This window comes from Carcharhinus amblyrhynchos, chromosome 12 (assembly GCF_965287045.1).
Source record: "Carcharhinus amblyrhynchos chromosome 12, sCarAmb.v2.hapA, whole genome shotgun sequence".
Classification (NCBI taxonomy): domain Eukaryota; kingdom Metazoa; phylum Chordata; class Chondrichthyes; order Carcharhiniformes; family Carcharhinidae; genus Carcharhinus; species Carcharhinus amblyrhynchos.
The window spans coordinates 34,650,960-34,673,826 of record NC_137335.1 but is presented as its reverse complement, the minus strand read 5'-3'; the positions used below and the strand labels follow the sequence as shown (position 1 = coordinate 34,673,826).

The window sequence follows — 22,867 nt, the reverse complement described above, 5'->3', positions numbered from 1 at the left end:
AAATCTTGACTGCCAGGATGCTTCGAACCTCAGCTGAGTTCTATCTGTAGTACATCTAAAGCAGAAATACAATGTTGGCAGCACAGTAGCACAGTGGTTAGCATTGCTGCTTCACAGCTCCAGGGACCTGGATTCAATTCCTGGCTCGGGTCACTGTCTGTATGGAGTTTGCACATTCTCCTCATGTCTGCGTGGGCTTTCTCTGGGTGCTCCGGTTCCCTCCCACAGTCCAAAGATGTGCGGGTTAGGTTGATTGGCCATGCTAAAATTGCCCCTTAGTGTCCTGAGGTGCGTAGGTTAGAGGGAGTAGCGGGTAAAATATGTAGGGATATGGGGGTAGGGCCTGGGTGGGATTGTGGTCAGTACAGACTTGATGGGCCAATTGGCCTCTTTCTGCACTGTAGGGTTCTATGATGAAAGCTCCAATAGGCTAATTATCAACTAATGAGAACAGTTGGGGATTGAATTAAACAGAAAAAAGGAAGAATATTTTGAATAGTAGAAGTTGCTTTTACATCAAGAAGCTGCTTTCAATAGGGGCCACCATTCAGCAATGCATTTGGAGGAACCCAGTCAAAACAATGTTCAGGAATATTTTGGTGCCTTGGACTTCGTAAGTGTGTGTTTATGTGACAAAGTTGTCCTTAATACTGCTCTGACTGTTCGAGGTAACTACAGTAAAAAGAGGACTGAGTATAAACACACATCATAATTCAACTCGCTCTGCTTTTTCTGGAGAGGGAGGAAACAAAGGGGAAGAAAAGGATTGAGTCCATTAGCCTTTTATGATCCTTGTATTGTTTTGTGCTGGTCTGAGCAGAATCTTGAAAAATAAACTGCATTTATACAGTACCTTTTATGTCCTCAGCATAACTGCATGTTACAAATTTGCTCTACTGCAGATATATTTTCAGGTTCGGTGGTGTAAGTTGCTTCTGTAAATAGTCCGACAATCTTACTTTTGAGTGCATTGACTCACACTGCCCTACATCTATTTGTATAATAAAGATTCACCTAAAGTTAGAAGCCCTATGATCTGAACTTGATATCAGCACCTTCTATGCATGTATTTTGTCAATCTCTCCAATGATAGACCATGTTAACACTAGAAAAGGAAATATTTAATTTAATTAAAGAAACTGTTTTCCTCCCCACGGCAAGATAAAATCTACAGAGGAGAGCTTTGACTGCGTGAACTCAATACATCTTCATCTCCTGTAAGTTTCACTGCATCATGTACCAACTGCTGGACAGAAGGTGTTCATTAACCTGACCCCGAACCTGCAAGCATTTCTGAGCCTATATTTCATACCTTAACTCAGATGGTGAATTATTCAGCTTGTATGGCAATGAGGAACAAGAAATTGTCCAGCCATCTGCAACTAGCTAATTAAAGCTCAACTTCTAGGTAGGGATAGATTTTTTTAAAAATACATATTCTTCCTTTACTACCATTTTTCAGGATGCTCTGATGAGCTGAACTATGACAACCTGGGTCATTGAGAGCTTCAGAAAGATTTGCATTTGTAAATTTTCAGAATAATTGCTGGAAAATTACATCTTCAGATCCCTATGAAAAAGTCCTTTTAAGGTAGAATACCTTAAATAAGCTTGCTGAGCTCACTGAAAGATTGCAAGCTGAACTTACAAATGCCGGAACAGATCAAAGAAAGAGTTTTGTGTTATAAAGTTCTAATTACCAACATAACAATGGTGGCAACTAAGCGATTTGGGTCAACCATCTTCTTCAGTTGCTTCAATGGTCCCATGAGAAAGCAGGTGCTGGAACGAAAAGACAGAAAATAGATTAGGTTTTCAGAAACTAAGTTTTGCAAACAAGAAACAGTTTTTTCAACAGCAAAAGAAAAAGAAGCCCACAGTTGTCAGATAATACGTGCTAACTTATTGATAATCTCAATAAGAATCGTTCCTTGGCTTAACTGTAAACAAAATATCGTCAGCCTTGGCTGAATTATCAGAAGACTGAAGGGTAGCAAATGTTGGTCCTTATTTGAAAAAGGGCTGCAAAGAAAAGCTTGGGAATTATAGACGGGTAAGCCTAACATCTGTGGTGGGTAAGTTACTAGAGAGGATTCTGAGGGATAAGATATACAAGCATTTGGAAAGACAGGGTTTGATTAGTAGTAGTCAGCATGACTTTGTGCATGGGAGATCATGCCTTACAAATTTGTTTGAGTCCTTTGATAAAGTGACCTTTTTTGAAGGTTGCTGAGGGCAAGACGGTAGATGTACTCTATATGGATTTCAGTAAAGCCTTTGATATAGTTCCACATGGTAGTCTGCTCTGAAAAGTTAGGATTAGATGGAATTCAGGGAGAGCTGGTAAATTGGATATATTGTTGGCTTGATGGTACATAGAACATAAGAAATAGGAGCAGGAGTAGGCCAACTAGCCCTTCGAGCCTGCCCTGCCATTCAATAAGATCATGACTGATCTGTCTTGGCTCAGTTCCACATTCCCGCCCTCTCCCCATAACCCTTAATCCCCTCTCTTATCAAAAACCCATCAACCCGCGTCTTAAAAATATTTAGCGAGGTAGCCTCCACCACTTCAACGGGCAGAGAATTCCAGAGATTCACCACCCTTTGAGTGAAGAAGTTCCTCCTCAACTTCGTTCTAAACCGCCCCCCCTTTATCTTGAGGCTGTGCCCCCTAGTCCTACTATCCTTTCTGAGCGGGAAGAGTCTCTCCACCTCTATCCTATCCATCCCATTCATCATCTTATACGCCTCAATGAGATGAATGGGATGGATAGGATAGAGGTGGAGAGATGGAAGGGTGCTTGTTGGACTGGGTGCCTGTGACCAGTGGTGTGCCTCAGGGATCAGTGCTGGGCCCAATGCTGTTTGTTATCTATTTCAACGATTTTGATGAGAATGTACAAGGCATGATCAGTAAGTTTGCAGATGAAACTAAAATAGATGGTATTGCAGACAGTAAAGAAGATTATCAAAAATTGCAGCAGGATCATGATCAGCTGAGGAAGTCGGTGGAGAAATGGCAAATGGAGTTCAATATAGATAAGTGCGAAGTGTTGCATTTAAAAAGTCAAATTAATATAGGACTTTCGTGGTGAATGGGAGGACCTTAGGGGTATTGTGGAAGAGGTTCTTCAGAGAATCGTGCACCTGAATGCCAAAGGTGGAGTCACAGGTAGATAGGGCAGTGAAGAAGGCTTTTGAGATGCTGGCCTTCATCAATCAGATATTGAGTATAGAAGTTGGGAAGTTATGTTGCAGTTGTACAGGACATCGGTGGGGCCACACCTGGAGCAGTGTGTTCAGTTTTGGTCACCTTGCAATAGAAGAGATGTTATTAAACTGGAGAGCATGCAGAAGAGATTTACAAGGATGTTGCCAGGACTCAAGAGACCGAGTTACAGAGAGAGACTGGACAGGCTGGGACTCTTTTCTTTTGAGTGTAGGAGACTGAGGGGTGATCTTATAGAGATGTATAACATCATGAAAGGCATAGATAGGGTGAATGCACTCAGTCTTTTTCCCAGGATTGGAGAATCGAGAATTAGAGAGCATAGAATCGTAGAATCCTACAGTGCAGAAAGAGGCCCTTTGGCCCATTGAGTCTGCACAGACCACGATCCCACCCCCATATCCCTAAACATTTTACCCGCTAATCCCTCTAACCCAAGCATCCTAGTACACTACGGGGCAATTTTAGCATGGCCAATCAGCCTAACCCACACATCTTTGGACTGTGGGAGGAAACCCACACAGACACGAAGAGAATGTGCAAACTCCACACAGACAGTAACCCAAGCCGGGTATCGAACCCAGGTCCCTGGAGTTGTGAAGCAGCAGTGCTAACCACTGTGCTACTGTGCCGCCCATAAGTTTAGGTTATAAGCATAGGTTTAAGTTAAGGGGAAAAGGATTAATGGGAACCTGTGGAGCAAGTTTTTTTTTGCACAGAGAACGGTATGAATGTGGAATGAGTTGCTGGAGGAAGTGATTGACGCAGGAACATTGACAACATTTAAAAGGCATTTGGACAGAAACATGGATAGGAAAGGTTTAGAGGGATATTGGCCAAATGGGGTTAGCTTAGATGAGCTTTTTGGTCGGAATGGACCAGTTTGGGCCGATGGGCCTGCCTCCGTATCACAGATTCTATGATAAAAAATTTCATTTTGTGTGAAAAGCACACATCAAAAGTGTTGGTGAATGTCAAATCCGCATTGTCATCACTGTCGTCATGTCTTGACTTTGCACTTCATACTAATTAAAATTCAAAGCATTAATTGTATTAAACAGCACTGAAAACTGTTACCATTCATGCTTTTTCTAATGTCTACATTTATATATGATGGCTTGCAAACAAGTCACCTGAGTATATTCAAGACAGAGATTGTTAGATTTCCAGATAGTCAAGATGTCAAGAGCTATGGGGATAGCGCGGGAAAATCTAATTGGAGTAGATGATCAGCTATGATCTAGTTGAATGGCGCAGCAAGCTCAAGGGGTTGAATGGTCTACTACTTCTACTTCCTATAACCTGACTGCATCTTTTACAAACAAAAGTCTACATATCTGCTGTGACTGTAACACTACATTCTGCACTCGTTTCCTTCTCTATGAACGGTATGCTTTGTCTGCATAGCATGCAAGAAACAATACTTTTCACTATGTTAGTACACGTGACAATAATAAATCAAATCAAAATTGGAGAACATAGGTGTCCATTATGTCTGCTATACTGAAAAGTGGTAAATGTCAACTTTAAAACATGATACAGCATAAACCAAATATGATTGAAAATTAAAAGTGGCAGAATAAGGAAAATACTGAACACCATACAAACTGTATAAAATAAAAAATAAACAGTTGGTATATCGTTTTTAAGAATATTGCTTTCAGCTTTTAATAATTTCTTGGAATAAACTATTTGATAAAACTCCTGATCCTTGATAAAGAATACAGGGTAAGAAAGCAGCTCTACAGGCAGCTGAAGGTTTAGTCCAACAAAAAACCCATGACTTACAGACAGTGGGTGGAGAAAACGCAGGAGATCCAGCAGTTAGCTGACAACTGTGATGCACAAGGTTTCTTTAGCGCAGTCAAGGCCATCCAAGGGCCCACCTCATTGCTGGCCAAGAACAGAGAGGTGCTCATCAAGAACAGAGAGTCAGTCAGGAGAAACATTTCAAAGACCTCCTTATCAGAGATTCTGTCTTCAATGTGACTGTCCTTGATTCCATTCTGCAGCATGTTACCCAACACCATCTCAGCACAGCCCCAATCCGGCACAAGGTAGAAAAGGCATCCAACTAAAGAGCAACAAGCATCAGGAACAGATAGAATCCTTGCCAAAGCACTAAAAAAAATGACAGAGGAGCATGACCTTATTTCGCTCATTTGAAAGAGCATGCGACTAGGGCTCAGATGCCTGTAATCATGACCATATTCCAAAAAAGGTGGCAAGTCCAATTGTATTAACTAGAGGAATTTCTCTGCTGTTGGCCAGAGAGAAGGTCATCGTAAGAATCCTCCTTAATCACCTTCTCCCTGTGGCTGAAGAGCTCCTCCCAAAGTCACAATGTGGATTCTGCCCACTAAGGAGCACAACGGGCAAAATCTTCAGCGTGGCAGCAACAAAAGAAATGCCGGAAACAGCACCAACCCTTGTACATGACCTTCTTTGACCTCACAAAGGCCTTCAACACTGCAACTGCAAGAGATTATGGAATGTCCTTCTTCATTTCAGCTGCCCTCAAATGTTTGTCATCATTTTCTGCTCGCTCCATGATGACATACAAGCTGTGATCCTGACCAACGATCCACCATTTCACATTTGGACTGGAGTCAAGGCTGTGTCACTGTATTGATGCTCTTCTCGACCTCCTTGCTACAATGCTCCATCTCACCCTTGGCGGGTTCTCTTGAGTGGAGCTCAACTACAGAACAAACTGAAATCTGCTTAATCTCTCTAGGTCAGATTGAAGGTCATCATATCCTCTCCCATTGAACCACAGTATGTACATGTTGCTAGAGTCTGCGCACACTCTGAGGTCAAGCTCAAAACCATCATCAACACTTTCACCGAGATGCATCAATGCAAATGTTCTTGCTCAGGCCGACATCCTCAGCACAGAACCACTGCCTGATGCTCAATCAGCTCTGCTAGGCAGGCCACATCACCTGCATGCCTGACACAAGACTCCTGAAACAAATGTTCTACTTGCAAACCCCAAGTGGACAAAGGAAATAATTCAAGAAATGGGCATGTGGTTTTACTTTCCCACTGCTGTCCAAAAGCTCTCCAGTTCCCAAACTCTTCCCATTTTCAAGCCTTCTTGAAAAAGTGCAACATCCCCACCAATGCCTGTGAACCCCTAGCACAAGACTGTCCAAAGTGGGGGGAATGCATCTGGGAAGGAGTTGAACACAGTTTCATCATTAAGTACAAGCTAAAACCAAGAGTCAACAGCGGAAGGAACATGTGACAACCCAAGTAAATCATCCACATGTTTCTCCAGCCAGTGACACAGACAGTAGATCACACAATGAATGCCTCAGTCACCTGAGAACTAATTTTTAATGTGGAAGCAAGTCATTCTCAATTTCGAAGTACTGCGTAAGAAGAAAAAAGATAGAGTTTCTCAGTAGCTTTTGGGATGGATGAGACATTGTTACAATTTCCATTTATAAAGAACTTTTAATGGAGACAAATGCCCCCAAAGCATTCACAAATGTAGGCAAATGAAACTGACACTGCGCAAAAGAAGAGAAAGGACAGGTGGCTAAAATGTGGTGGAAGAACTTGGTTTTAAGAAGGATCCTAAAGGAGGTAAGGGAGATAATTCCAAAGCTTAGGACCTTAGATGGCTGAAAGTATGGCCTCCAGTGGTTGTGTGACAGAAGTGGTGGAACACAAGAATCCAGACGTTGAGCAACACAGAATTCTTAAAGGGCTACAGGGCATGGCCAAGTGGGGATTTTAATGTGAGAAGTTAAAATTGAGATGTTGGTGGATAACGTAGATTAGTAAAGACAGGCATGGATGACTGAGTGGGATTTGATTCAGATTAGGATATGGGCAACAATCTTGGATGATCTCAAGTTAATGGAGTATGAGAAAACTAGCCAGGAGAGTATTAAAATATTAAATCTAGGAAAAATATATGCACGGAAGAGGGTTTTAGTCTTCAGATAAACTGAAACAGGGGTGGAGATGTATGACATTATGGAGATGGAAGTAGAGAAGCCAGATGTGGTGTGAGAATTGAAGCCACAATATGCTTTCTGGCTATGACTCCAAAATGAAAACCTAACAAAACTGGACAAAGGAGACATTGGAAAAATGCAGAATGATCAACCATGTCAATGGCTGCAAAAGAGTTGAAAGAATGGTCACAGCCACAGGTGTCATTTTGTGAGCTAGGGCTGTTTCAGGGGCATGGGCACAGGTGAAAACCTAACAGGAAAGGTTCACAGATGAGTTGGGGAAAAAAAAGGACACAGATTTGGCAAGCAACAATGTGTTCAATAATTTTTACATGCAATACGTAAGCCTCAAATTTCCTGGGTGCTTGGTTGTCACTGGCGGTCAAAGCTATTTCCTTAGGAAGTCAAGCAGGGTTCTTTTCCATTTTTCAGCTATACTCTTAACACAGGATAATCTGGCAGTAGTGTCTGCCTTACTTGTAGGTGGCCACTTATTTGCTAATTTACAATCAACAATTCAATAAGGTTTTTGTAGATAGTGTTGTTCTGAGTCACCATTTCAAGGACCAACCTCCATTTCAAATCTATTACGCAAACCATACAAACACATAGAAATTCTTATTTTTGGCAGCAAATAGTAATATATTCCTAGCTCCAAAAATCTACAATTATAAGCAACAGACATTAGTCATTACTGCATATTTGTGCAAAAATCAGCCACGTATTTCAGTAATGGCAAAAGGCTTCTTCAAGTTCATTTTACTGCAATGAAGTAAAATTTGTTTCAGTTTTCACAATGCAAATTACTCTTGGTCAACATATTGTAGCTTATAGCAATATTAATTATGAGTCATTTTCCATGAACTCTTATGATTCAGTGCCAATATTTATCGCCTTTCCTGTTTTCATGACGCAGGAATTATTGTTATAACGACGCAAGCACTGATTGATGAAAGTATGCAAAACTGCAACATAAATTGAACTTCGGTTCACAGTTGCTACTTAGAATCATTCATTTGCTTTTTATTCCACAGAGGTATTTTACATGTTAAGCTGGTTCATTCATTCTTTGTCTTGTGGTGTTATTGATATTGGATGATGAAAGATATTTTTGCATGCTACAATGAAGAAATAATTCCTAAACTGTTGCTATTGCAATGAACAGCATAATCCACAATTCCAAAGCAACACACAAATCTTCATTTGTCTTCTACACCTGACAATTAAGATCAATTTGTTGGCTTTCAATATATTATAGTTACAATATGTTGCAATTTCATGGTTTCAAAATATAGACTCATACAAAACAGTACAATCAGATGTTTGGGTAACTTTACCATGTTACTTACAAAAGTAACACATTACAGATTGACAGTCTGAAAGAAGGAAAGTGATGGTCAAAGCCAACTTGCATGTCAAGGATTTGTTTACAAGCAAGGCTTCTTTTAATAAAACCCACTTTAATTGCATCTTCTATCTTCAAGGAATTTAAAGCTTTGAGAGTTTTAGGATTTCAAATAATTCCGAGAATGTTTTAATCAATTTTGTTCTTCCTTCTCAAACCCTTAACCAACTTCCAAAAATTCTCAATCCACTGTATGATGAATGACCATTCCTCTCCATATAACGCAGGATGAGGAAACATCCCTGAAATAATGCCACTTTTTTCATTCTATAGGTCCTTATATGAGATGCAATAAACATGAAATAAGGTGCTGAAAATTCACAGCAGCTGTTAGCCCTGAATGGAAAAACAGGTCCAAATTTCAGACGCTATCTGGCCCATTTTGTTACTACATACCACAATATGGTGTAGCAGATACAAGATGCCCATAGCATTTGGAGATGGGATGGGAAGAAGGAACATAAGAGGACATTTGGTGTAGAAATGGTACTACACACAAATAAATGGTACAGCAGGGACTGCTTTGATTCTCTGCATTGTGCAACTATGCATAGCTACAGCCATCACAGATATAATGTAGACGACCAATGTAGATGTAAAAGTCAGGAAAATGAATGATGGGCAGAAAGTAAGTCATTATGAGATACAGCAAGATTTAGGTTGTGAAGACAATTTAGGGGCAAAGTTTTCAACCCTACATGGTGGTGTGCATGTAGGAGCATGGGTGTGAAAACTAACATTGTTAGATGGCATGCTGTTTGTCAGCAACATGCTTCTCCTGGGTCATTTTCCTGATGGTGGGATTGGCAGTGGAAGAATTGCCTGCCTACAAGCTGCTGGTATGCAATTAATTTAAGTAAATGGCCAATTAGTGAGGCCTACTGGAATCTTGCAGTCAGCTTCTTGGCTCCTGTGACATGCCTGGAGATAGCTTCCCAGAGGCAGATGAAGTGCAGCCCTGCCCTTCCCTCATATGACGCTAGCTTAACATGCAGCGATTATAGTGTGTACAGACACAACTCTCCAAAAACAGTTTCTCCCAGTACTACCTTTTCAGCTGGTTTTTTGCAGTTTCAGAAGGAACTTTGGTCATTGAGGTGTGGCTGCGTACATCCCCCCTGCCAGATTACCAGCATCTCAAACACATCTGCTGCCAAAACTGTTATTCATTTCAAGCCACTTCCTCTGAACTTGCTTTAAACCTACTCCTATGATCTATTAGATTTTAACTAAAAAATAAAATTTCATCCAGACAGACTTTTTGTTTTATCATTCATTTTACTGTTAAAGTTTAGAATTTCAGCAGCAGAAAGAGTGAGCAATTCAAGCTTTGGCCAGAAAAGATTGTGAGAAAACAAACTGTAGCAAGTCTGCAGCAGTAGCTAAAGCATGTTTGTATAAAACACATTTATTTAGCACCTTTTGAACCTTGGTGCATCCCTACAGCAAATTAATATTTTTTGAAGTATTGTAACTGCTATAATTCAGAAACGGCATTAACCAATTTGCACAAATCATAAATGGTCAAATCATCTGAATTAGGTAAAAGCAAAATACTGAGGAGGTTGGAAATCTGAAATGAAAACAAATATAAAAAAATGAAACAAACTCAGCAGGGCCAGCAGCATCTGTGCAGAGAAGAAGTTAATGTTTCTTATGTAGACTTGAAACAATGACTGTTTCTTTTTTCACAGACGCTGCCAGACCTGCAGTTTCTATTTTTATATGTGCATTAGGTATTGGCTGAAGGGTAAATGTTGCCTTGGTTACAAAAACTACTCTGCACTTCTTTAAATGGGATCTTTTACATCCCACAGAGAGTAGATGGGTCCACAATATCTCATTTGAAGGCTAGCACTTGCTGCAACATAGCAGACGTGATGGGCAGTTTGAACAGTGAATTCTTGTCAGAATGAATCCTGTGGATGCATCAGGTACTGAAATGTAGTGTGTCAATATGCTCCATTGCCATCTACTGTCAGAAATTTGGAAGTACTGTTTAAAATACAATCAGTCCAAAGTAATTCCATCGTACAATGAGTATTTAGCCAGCTGAGGGATTTTGAATGGGCTAAGGCAGACAAACTAATTTTGATCTACTTATAATTTTAGTGATGCAAAGGTAAGCAAACATAGAATTAAAAAAAAATAAGTTTTGTCTTGTAAAATATTTTTTCTCACCCTGCTCACATTTTGTTATTAAAATTGTAGAACTAGTTTGAGGTATGAGTTTGTGGATGACACCAAACTACATGGCAATTGACAACAGGAAGGGAAATTTTGTTTTATTCATATGGCAAGAGAAGCAGTTATTAGTTCAAAGCTGAGGTTAATAATTCATTCAACAGCTTCAGATGACACAGCATGAATGGTTGTGTTGCCATCAGAAATCAATTTCTCAGGGTAGAAGTTCATGATGGTCTGACTGCATGGTCAGTCACAATTTGAGCTATTCCCCATGTTAACAAGAGACTACATCTTCCCCAAGATAAACAGCAGACACTATAAGAAATAATTAGAAGATTTAAAGAATGATACATGTTACTGATAACTGAAAGATAATTCATACTGGCACAAGAAACAACGTACAAAAAAAAGGTGACGATAGAACCCCTACAGGGCAGGAGGAGATCATTTGGTCCATCCAATCTGCACTGACCATAATCCCACCCAGGCACTATTCCCATAACCCCATGTATTTACTCTAGTGAATCCCTCTGACACTAAGAGGTAATTTAGCATGGCCAACCTACTTAACCTGCACATCTTTGGACTGTGGGAGATGCCAGTGTTGGACTGGGGTAAACAAGGTAAGAAGTCTCACAACACCAGGTTAAAGTCCAACAGGTTTATTTGGTAGCACAAACCATTAGCTTTCGGAGCGCTGCTTCTTCATCAGATAAGTGAAATTTCTGTTCACAAACAGGGCATATAAAGACACAAACTCAATTTACAAAATAACGGTTTGAATGAGAGTCTTTACAGGTACTCAAGTCTTAAACGGTACAGACAATGTGAATGGAGAGAGGGTTCAGCACAGGTTAAAGAAGTGTATTGTCTCCAGCCAAGACAGTTAGTGAGATTTTACAAACCCAGGCAAGTTGTGGGGGTTACAGATAGCATAACATGAACCTAAGATCTTGGTTGAGGCCGTCCTCACTTGTGCGGAACTTGGCTATCGGTCTCTCCTCAGCGATGCTGCATTGTATGTCATGAATGCAGCCTTGGAGAACGCTTACCTGAAGTTCAGAGGCCGAATGCCCATGACCGCTGAAGTGTTCCCTAATGGGAAGAGAACACTCTTGCCTGGTGATTGTCGCGTGGTGTTCATTCATCCGTTGTCGTAGCTCTGCATGGTCTCCCCCATGTACCATGCCTCGGGACATCCTTTCCTGCAGCGCATCAGGTAGACAATGTTGGCCAAGTTGCAAGTGTACGTACCATGTACCTGGTGGATGGTGTTCTCATGTGAGATGATGGCATCTGTGTCGATGATCCAGTACATCTTGCAGAGGTTGCTGTGGCAGGGTTGCGTGGTGTCATGGTTACTGTCCTCTTGAAGGCTGGGTAGTTTGCTGCGGACAATGGTGCGTTTGAGGTTGTGCATTTGTTTGAAGGCAAGAAGTGGGCATGTGGGGATGGCCTTGGTGATATGTTCGTCTTCATCATTGACATGTTGAAGGCTTTGGAGATTATGTCATAGCTTCTCTGCTCCAGGGAAGTATGGATGACAAAAGGTACACTGTCTGCTGTGTCCCGTGTTTGTCTTCTGAGGAGGTTGGTGCAGTTTTTCATTGTGACGCGTTAGAACTGTCAATCGATGAGTCGAGTGCCATATCCTGTCCTTATGAGGGCATCTTTCAACGTCTGGAAGTGTCTGTTGCGATCCTCCTCATCTGAGCAGATCCTGTGTATACGGAGGGCTTGTCCATAGGCGATGGCTTCTTTAACGTATTTAGGGTGGAAGATGGAGAAGTGGAGCATTGTGAGGCCATCCGTGGCTTTGCGGTACAGTGAAGTGCAGAAGTGACCGTCCTTGATGGAGATGCATGTGTCCAAGAATGCAACCAATTCTGGAGAGTAGTCCATGGTGAGTCTGGTGGTGGGATGGAACTTGATGATGTCATCATACAGTTGTTCCAGTGATTGTTCACCACGAGTCCAAAAGGAAGAAAATGTCATCAATGTATCTGGTGTATAGCATCGGTTGAAGGTCCTGTGCAGCAAAGAGGTCTTTTTTGAGCCTGTGCATGAAGATGTTGGCATATTAAGGTGCGATTTGGTCCCCATGGCTGTTCCATATGTCTGGATGGAGAACTGGTTGTTGAAAGTGAAGCCAGAATGAGGCGGATGAGTTATAAAATTGCATCTGGAGACTGGCAGTTGTCGACATTAAGTATTGAGGCAGTTGCAGTAATGCCACTGTCATGGGGGATGCTGGTGTACAGTGCTGAGACATCCATTGTGACGATGGGTCCTCCTGGTTCAACTGCTCCATGTGTGCTGGGTTTCTGTAGGAAGTCCGTAGTGTCATGACAAAAGCTGGAGGTTCTTTGTACAATGGGTTTCAGGATGCCCTCGACGTAGCCAGAGAGGTTCTCGCACAAGGTCCCATTGCCTGATACGATGGGACGGCCGGGTGTGTTTGCCTTGTGTATCTTCAGGAGGCAGTAGAGATCTCCAACGCGGGAAGTACGTGACACGAGAGGACGAAGAGTGCTCTGAAGGTCCGAATCAAGAGGTCTTGATCAGTCTGTTGAGTTGACGGGTGTTTTCTTTGGTTGGATCTGTGGGTAACTGTCTGTAGTGTTCCTCATTGTTCAGTTGTTGGTACACTTCTTTGCAGTAGTCCATTCGGTTCAGTATGACGATGGCCCCTCCTTTGTCTGCTGGTTTGATGATACTGTTGCTAATTTGGTCCCCAAGGCTGTTCCGTGTGTCTGGATGAAGGTGAAGACGTTGTGGTCCAGGATGAAGCGGATGAGTTGTAAACTTGCATCTGGAGACTGGCAATTGTCGGCGTTGAGTATTGAGGCAGTTGCAGCAATGCCATCGTCGTGGGGATGCTGGTGTAGAATGCTGAGACATCCACTGTGATGAGGAGTGCTCCTGGTTCAACTGCTCCATGGGTGCTGAGTTTCTGTCGGAAGTCTGTAGTGTCGCAACAAAAGCTGCGACTTGCCTGTGCTTGCACAATCTCACTACCTGTCCTGGCTGGAGACAATACATATCTCTTTAACCTGTGCTTAATCCTCTCTCCATTCACATTGTCTGTACCTTTAAGCCTTGATTACCTGTAAAAACTCGTATTCCAACCATTATTTTGTAAGTTGAGTTTGTGTCTTCATATGCCCTGTTTGTGAACAGAACTCCCTCTTACCTGACGAAGGAGCAGCGCTCCGAAAGCTAGTGGCTTTTGCTACCAAATAAACCTGTTGGACTTTAACCTGGTGTTGAGAGACTTCTTACTGTGTTTACCCCAGTCCAACGTTGGCATCTCCACGTCATGACTACCGTCGACACCGCAAACTGCCAGCTCCAAAGAGAGGATCTCCAAGAAGATCGCGCATAGACATCAAATTTCTATAAAGATGCAAGAAAGCAGACGAGGTACCGAAAGGACTACAGATCACAAACCCACTCAGGTCAACGTATAACACAGACTGCGCTGAGAGACTTTGCTGTCACGCCCCTCTCACACTCCTCAACCACCTCATACACCAGCTCTACAGCAAACGCAGCATCCTGGAAACCAAGATAGAGTATATAGTCTCAACCTGCGCTCAGGACACAGACCAGTTGTGAAACTCTGCCAAGCAGACGAGGCAAAGGAACTACGCCATCTATACACGCACCAAGAACAGGAAACTTGAGAAACTCGGCATCACCACCAGCAGCAACCAAGCCTCCCCTGGTACCACAGTGGAAAACAGTACCACTACAGGGAAATCCATTGTCAGTTTGTCAGACTACACACTTTCAACCAGATGAAATCGAAGTTCTCAGCCAAGGGCTCAATTTCTGCCCTACCACCAAAATAGACCCCATTAGTCTTGCAGCAGACACAGAGATTCATCAGGCGAAAGAGACTGCGGGAGTTCTTCCACAAACCCCAAGAGGCCAACAACAAACACAATGAGGCAGCCAATGAACTGGAACAGCGGACAGAGAGATCTGCAATGCAGCAACCGAAGAGGAAAGAGTTGAATAGGACTACCTCTGGAAGGCTGCTGCCCTCGACTTGACACGTATGCCCAGGCTGTCAGGAGGTGGGTCAACACCAGATTCATCAGCTGCACTCACAAGGTAGCCCCAAACAGCACCCAAGCACAACGCAACGCCATCTGTACTCTCAAGACCAACTGCAACATTGTCATCAACCCAGCAAAGGAGGAGCCATCATCATACTGAACAGAACGGATTACTGCAAAGTGTACCGACAACTGATCAACGAGGAATACTACAGACCTGCAGATCAGACCAAAGAACACATCCGTCAACTCAACAAATTGATGAAGACCTTTGGAGAGAACAGCAGAGAGAATCCAGGCAGTCAGGTGGTGTGGGCTTGTAAAGAATCAGGTGAGGACGTCGGGTGGTAGGGGGTTGGCAGGTCACAGAGTGATTGGAAGGTTCAGTTCTGTAGTTACCCCGTTGTTAGACTAGATTTCAATTTATCTAACATTTCTTGAGTAAACAGCCATGTAAGTCAGAACCATCTGAAGTCTCTGACTCTAGCCTAAGAGCTGGAGACTTTATCGGAGGGTCCTGGGCAGCAGGGGAATTGCCCATTGGAAGTTCAAAACATCTTTGTATTGGGAATTCCAATAGGTCCCGTGGGACATGTTTAAAGGTAGGACCGGTCTCCAACCATCTGCAGATTGGAAGTTCTGAATCATTGTAATTTACTGCTGTAGTATTTAGCAAAAAATACAAATATTTTAATAGAACAAAGGAGGCAAGAAGGAGTTGCATTTTTGATAAAGACTACTTTGATGGCTTAAATGGCACTAGTTAATTGTGAATTTGACAGATGTTTTCAAGGTAAACAATTTCTCAAAAATATTTAGGAGGCTGCAAGACAATAGAGAAGTTGAAACATTAAGCAGATTCCTTAAGTCTACAACAAAAAGCACAAGATGAAGGAGCAAATGTCTCCATTATAACTAAAAACTACTGTTAAGCTGGTAAACACTTACCTGGCAAGAGCAGCAATATTTCCTAATGTGTAAAAAACTGCAAATAATTTTATTCCATTGGGAAGCCAGAGAAAAACTGTTCCCTGAAACAATAAGATACAAAAGAATAAATGCTCCCATTTTACCATTGATCGTTCAAGCTCCAGTAATGCTTACGCTTTTTGTAAGTGAACTTTGCAATCTTCACCATGCACTTCAAGAACTTCCAATAATATTTGATGGGAAGGAGGGAAAATAAAAGTGACCTTATTTTGGTCATCTTTACCCTTTGCCTTATTTGTTGTTACCTGCCTGTGGGTGGACTCATTATCCAACAAAGGAACAATCAAGATGTTTGGCTGAAAAAATAATAGTGTCTAAACGATATACACCTTTACTGATGTGCAAACAACTTATTGCGAAAAGATATCTTCTGAATTGCGAATCACAAGTTGCTAGCTGATTTGTGTTACGCTACCATTTACTTTGTGAAAGTGATACATCTTACCTAACCTCTCACTGATAATCATGAAGATGCCAAATTTGCATATTAATTATCCATTAGACGTGACTTGTCACAAAGTTATCTTGTAATTAATAGGGTAAGTGCTCTTTTAATAATCTGATAATTATTAATTAATCTCTTGCCCAGAAAGTGATTTATAACTATGGAGTCTCATTCCTTCAGGTTATGAACTGTCATTGATTTTAAGATGCTTTTAAAAACATTTTATTTGCTCTCCCTTCATCTCTTTCCTATTTTGCTTCATCCAATCTTTCTTTCCTGTATTTCTATTGCTCTGCATGATTTGTCATTGAAATCACCCAATCAAATTCACCCTCTTCCTCAGTTTTTTTTGCTCATTTCTTTACCATTAAATCTCATTGATTTACGAGGCAGACATTTGACCCTGTTGTTCATCAAGATTCCTAATGTTCTCTTGCCATCTATTATCAGTTTGCAACTCCAGCACTTTGTGGGGAATATGTCTGACAGCTAAATGGTGCATAAACAAATCAAACTAACGGTACAATCTGCAAGATGCCTTCTCCACCAAACTCTGGCCCACAATGCCTCAAACATTTTGGCGTAATATGAAGTCACGAGGCAGAAAACCTTTTCTCCAATTGTGGCCTCAAAGTCATTCCAGACTGATAAATCCTTAATTCATTACAATGGCAGGCGACAGAACAATGTAATGAGTGAACGAAACTGTTTCCACGCTCCGAATCAGAATTAAAGTTCAATCAGAATGACACTGGTGTGAAAGGAGGATGATCAGCAATGCAATGGCGATCAGGGATTCAACCATTAATAGAATAGCCAGATGTTTCTGCAGCCATAGGAGGTACATTGTCTCCTTGTTCCAGGGTCCAAATAAGGGATAATGGTGTAGAGGATAATATAATGGTATGAATAAAGGATTGGTTAGTTAACAGGAAACATATTTTGGATAAATGGGACTTGTTTGGGTTGGCAAATTGTTACTAGTGGAGTATTGCAGGGATTATTGCTGGGCTTCAATTATTTGCAATCTATACCAATGACATGGATGATGGGACCAAATGTACCCTAGCTAAATTTGCTGAATATACAAACATAGGTAAAAAAAATTATGTTGTCAAGAGGACAGAATCTACAAAGGAATTCAGATTGGTTAAGTGAGTGGGCAAGCATTTGGCAGATGGAGTATAGTGTGAGAAATGCAAACTTGCCTACTTTGGCAGGAAAAATAGAAAAAAAAAGCATGGTATTTAAGTGGGAGACTGCAGGACATAGGTACTGAGGGATCTAAACATCCTGGTACATGTGTCACAAAAAGTTAGCATTCAGATAAACTAACTGACTAGGGAGGCAAGTGGAATGTTTATTGCAAGGCGAATCAAGTGTAAAAGTTGGGAAGTGTTGCTACAGCTGTACAAGGCCTGACAGAGACTGCATCTGGAGTACTGTGCAATTTAGGTTTTCTTAAGAAAATATATAATTGTATTAGAAGCAGTTCAGAGAAGACTCGTTTGACTGATTTCTGAGATGATGGGGTTAGTCTGTAAGGAAAGATTGAGCAGGTGGGGCTATACTTATTACAGATTAGAAGAATGAAAGATGATCTTATTGAAACAGAGTTCCTGAGGGACTCAACAGATGGATGTTCAGAAGATGTTTCCTCTTTAGGGGGAGCCTGGAACTAGAGACAGTTTAAAAATTAGGAGTCACCCATTTAAGATTGAGATAAAAACCTTTTTCTGTCAAATGTTGTTAGTCTGTGGAGTTCTTTTCCCAGAGAGTGGTGGAGGCTGGATAAAAGAATATATTCAAGACTGAGTTAGACAGATTTTTTTGATTTAAAGAGGAACCAAAGTTTATTTGGCGGGGGGCGCGGTGGTGGTAGTGGTGATGGGTAGGTAGCAACGCAGAGTTGAAATCATAATCAAATCAGTCATGATCTTATTGAATGGTGGAACAGGCTCAAGGAACCAAATGGACTACTCCTCCTTCTAATTGTCATGTTCTGTGGATTTGTGTGGTTCTTCTCCTGAAAGCCGAGAAGGTTGAGCAGAGATTAGATAAAGATGTTCAAAATTATAGGGGGTTTGGACTGATTAGGTAGAAAGAAACTGCTTCCATTGACAGAAGGGTTGAGAATCAGAAGGCATAGATTGAAGGTGTTTGACAAAAGTATCAAACGCAACACAAGGGAAATCTTTTTATGAAATAAGTAACTGTACTTGAAAGGGTGGAAGGGACATATTTAATTGAAGCTTTTACAAAGGAATTAGATGAGCACACAATGGAAAAACATCACAGGATTGTGTGGCAGGAGAATGTGACTGACTGGATTGCTCTTGCAGAGATGTGGCATGGGTTTGGCTGGCCAAATGACCACCTTTATACTGTATTCAGTAGATTTATCTTTAGACATTAAGAAACAATGATGGGATTATCTACAGCCTACATAAATTCAATGTGGCTTCATTCAATTATTTAAGCCCCAAATTCTCCCATGTTATTTACGCTACCTCGTTCAAATTATAATAATTTTAACATAAAACATGACTTTCAATTAGCTACATCAGTTGCTGTCTGGTTAAAAAGATGATGATACCAAATGCTCACAAATTGTATAATATAAACTGATTGATGAATCAGGAACATATATTTTATATGTTACAGTATGTGCAAGACATCAGGTTACACAAATTAAATTGCTAAAGCAGCTTGCAACTCCTTGATTTTCTAATATACTTTGCCAACAGAGAAGTTTTTATTGGACCAAAATTACACCATTTGTCAGGCTAGTCCAGTGTAAGCATTGCACAACATAGGCAGTGGTGCAATTTATACCAGTGTTCCTTGACGTTTTGCAAGCTGTGCCCAAGAATAATCATCAGTTCCCTTCATCCTCATAAATAAAGACAATATAGCAAGTCAAACTATCAGACAGCAGATGGTTTTGCCAGTAATTCTGTGCATTTTGGGCATCACATTTTGGGAAGGATGCCAAAGTCCTGAAGAGGGTATGGAGGAGACTTACCAGAAATGATACCAGTGACGAAAGGCTTTGCTAATGTGCAGACACTGGAGAGAAGCTGGGATCTTTCTTCTTAGAGCAAGGGAGATTGAATAGGAATCTTGTGAGGGAAGATATGAGGGTTAGGTTGAGTGGCTATGCTAAATTGATCCTTAGTGCCAGAGGGATTAACAGGGTAAATATATGGGAATATGGCCTGGGTGGGATTGTCGTCGGTGCAGGCTCAATGGGCTGAATGGCTTCCTTCTACACTGTTGTGATTCTGAGATGAAGGATTGTGATCAGGAAAATTATTTCCACTGGTTTGTGGTTCATTAACCAGAACTTAGCGATTTAAGATAATTGGCAAAAGAACCAAAGGAAAGATGGGGAGAATTTTTTTAAAAATAATGACTTACTATCTGAAATACTTGAAATGGTACCATAGGAAGATTTAATACTAATTCCTAGCAGGGATTTGGTTGTTTATATGTTTGAAAATTAAATATTCTCAGAGCTATGGAGAAACGAGAGAAACTAACAGAACAGATACTTTAAAGAGCTGGCACAGAAATGAGCTAAATGGCTTCTTTGGATGCTGCAGAATTGAGTGAAGTCATGGAAATGGGAAGAAAAAACAATTGGACAATGCCACCTCACATCACAAATAATTTGACACTGCCCATACACTTTTATTCCTGTATTTGTATCACAATGATCACTCCAGGATTAGTTCTTAAAAGATGGTAAAATTCCAATCATCCAACCTGAGCAGATTTGTTGGATGGGATCTTCTATGTGAGTGATACTTCTATACTGTGCAAATAATCTACAACATTCATTATGCACTCAAGGGGATTGGCCCAGCAATACCTTTGTGGAGGAGGGTGAAGACAAGGTCAAAGGTAGAGGGAGGAGAGGAACTGGAGTTGGAATTTTATTTTAGCAGATAATAAATTAGTTTTATACCCTTTGGCTCAAGTCAGGGATGCCATATTATCTCTTAGTTAATCTTTTAAAGACATTTTTGCATCCTCATTTATATTTGCATATTTATGGAATATTTACTGACAAGACTGCCCAGCCCTTCCTGTCCTTGACCACCACCTTCTTGAACCACTGCAGTTTGTGTGTTGTCCTACAGTTCTGTTTGGAAATATAAAAATAACTGAATTAATTCTGGGACTCCTGAAGGCTGTCTATGTACAATAAGATGTAATATGGTTTTTACCATATCTAGATAAATATATAGTATTTAATCATACTAAAACAATTTTTTTCCACTGTTTATTACAGAAGGTCAGGGGGCATGGAGTTGGGGGTAGGGTGTTAGCATGGATAGAGGAGTGGCTGTCAAATAGGAGGCAGAGTGTGGGGGTCAATGGGTGCTATTCGGATTGGCAGTTGGTGACTAGTGGAGTGCCCCAGGGGTCGGTGCTGGGGCCTCAGCTATTTACCATTTATATAGATGATCTGGAGGACGGAACCGAGTGTATGGTGTCGAAATTTGCTGATGACACCAAGATTGGTGGAACGGCAAAGTGTGCGGAGGGTGTGGAGAGTCTGCAGAAGGATCTAGATAGGCTGGGCGAATGGGCCAGGAACTGGCAAATGGAATTTAATGTTCGCAAATGTGAGGTTGTCCACTTTGGTAGGAATAATGGTAGGAAGGACTATTACTTACGTGGCGAAAAACCGCAGCATGCGATGGTGCAGAGGGACCTCGGGGTCCTTGTGCATGAGTCGCAAAAACCCAGCCTACAGGTGCAGCAGGTGGTCAGGAAGGCAAATGGGATGCTGGCCTTCATAGTGAGGGGGATTGAATATAAAAGTAGGGAGGTCTTGCTGCAGCTGTATAGGGCACTGGTGAGGCCGCAGCTGGAGTACTGTGTGCAGTTTTGGTCGCTGCACTTATGCAACGATATTTTGGCCTTGGAGGGAGTGCAGAGGAGGTTTACTAGGCTGATACCGGAGTTGAGGGGGTTGAACTATGAGGAGAGGCTGAATAAACTAGGCTTGTACTTGTTAGAGTTTAGAAGAATGAGGGGAGATCTCATTGAGACATATAAGATGATGAATGGGATGGATAGGATAGAGGTGGAGAGGCTCTTCCCACTCAGAAAGGACAGTAGGACTAGAGGGCACAGCCTCAAGATAAAGGGGGGGGGGGCGCGGTTTAGAACGGAGTTGAGGAGGAACTTCTTCACTCAAAGGGTGGTGAATCTCTGGAATTCTCTGCCCGTTGAAGTGGTGGAGGCTGCCTCGCTAAATATTTTTAAGACACGGGTTGATAGGTTTTTGATAGGCAAGGGGATTAAGGGTTATGGGGAGAGGGCGGGAATGTGGAACTGAGACATGACAGATCAGCTATGATCTTATTGAATGGTGGGGCAGGCTCGAGGGGCTAGATGGCCTACTCCTGCTCCTATTTCTTATGTTCTTATGTTCATTACCCCTACCATTGTACAGTCCATTAACATTGGGATCTAGAGCAAATAACTTATTACTTCAAGAATGCTATATTTTCTTAAAAATGTTATTCATTGTTTTGGAATTTTGTGGATTGTCTCAGCTGCTGTCAGAATGTGAGCAGAGTTTTCACAGCAGATTATGATGTGTGGATTAATCTGAAGTCTCCTTACTGAGATAAAATTTCTTGATAAAAAGATTTCTCTTTTCGGCTTTGCAATAACAAAGCATCAACTGGGCAGGGACAGTCTCAAGGAAGAACTGTTAATTGAAATAATGTTGAGTTACGTGCTTTACTGAGTGCTCACCCCATAGCTGACATCTGTTTTGACCCTTCAAACTATTTTTTGCCAACAGCTTAATGACCTTTCAAGTCTTATGATGCACACGTCTGCAAATTAAAAGTTGTTACTTTTCAGTTATTAAAAATACCTTGGTGCAGAATCAAAATTAACACACAGTACAGAAAAAGGACATTTGGCCCAACCATTGCAATCTTTCAACTTTCCTCATCAAACGATAAGTGTTATCCAATATTCCCTTCTCCCTCAAATGCTTATCCAGCTTCCCTTAAATGCATTTATGTTATTCATCTCAAACTATTCCTTGTATAATTCCCTATTTGAATTCTTGAATTATATGCAAGTAGTAGTTGGGATGATCCACTACATATTTTAAAACTATGTTTCAGTAGATTTAATCTAATAAATAATATACATTGTAAACCTTTTGCCCAGTGCTATCACCTGCATACAAAGCATTTGCATAAATACACTACTGTAAACATTTCAAGTGGCCATGAATTCTTGGTGACTACCTTGTATTGAGGGATTCTAGTTTTGGAAACAATCTTTGTCTGCAACATCATAATTTTCAAGATCTTTGTCAGACTACAAGACAGAAAATGCTGCTTTCGGATGCCAGCATCTGCAGTAATTTGCTTCTATCCTCTGTTAGACCACTCTGTTCTCTCATTTCAAGTGAAGAGACCCAGCCTGTTTATCTTTACTCGTTAGCTGTAACCTCGCTTTTCTTTTCTTAATAGGCATAACCTCGCATTTCTGATATCACCTTTGCAAATGTTTTTTGTGCTGTCTCCAGTG

The 22,867-nt window shown here is 41.2% G+C and overlaps 1 protein-coding gene across 1 annotated transcript in view; it reads right to left on the bottom strand.

The window, feature by feature from the left end:
* Window positions 1–22,867, bottom strand: part of sft2d1 (SFT2 domain containing 1) — a 63,052-nt gene that overhangs the window by 15,758 nt on the left and 24,427 nt on the right. The window contains exons 3-4 of the mRNA XM_080200349.1: window positions 15,808–15,890; window positions 1,701–1,782 (exon numbers count right to left, since the gene is read on the bottom strand). Coding sequence (XP_080056475.1) covers window positions 1,701–1,782; window positions 15,808–15,890 — 165 coding nt within the window. The remainder of the gene's footprint in view (window positions 1–1,700; window positions 1,783–15,807; window positions 15,891–22,867) is intronic.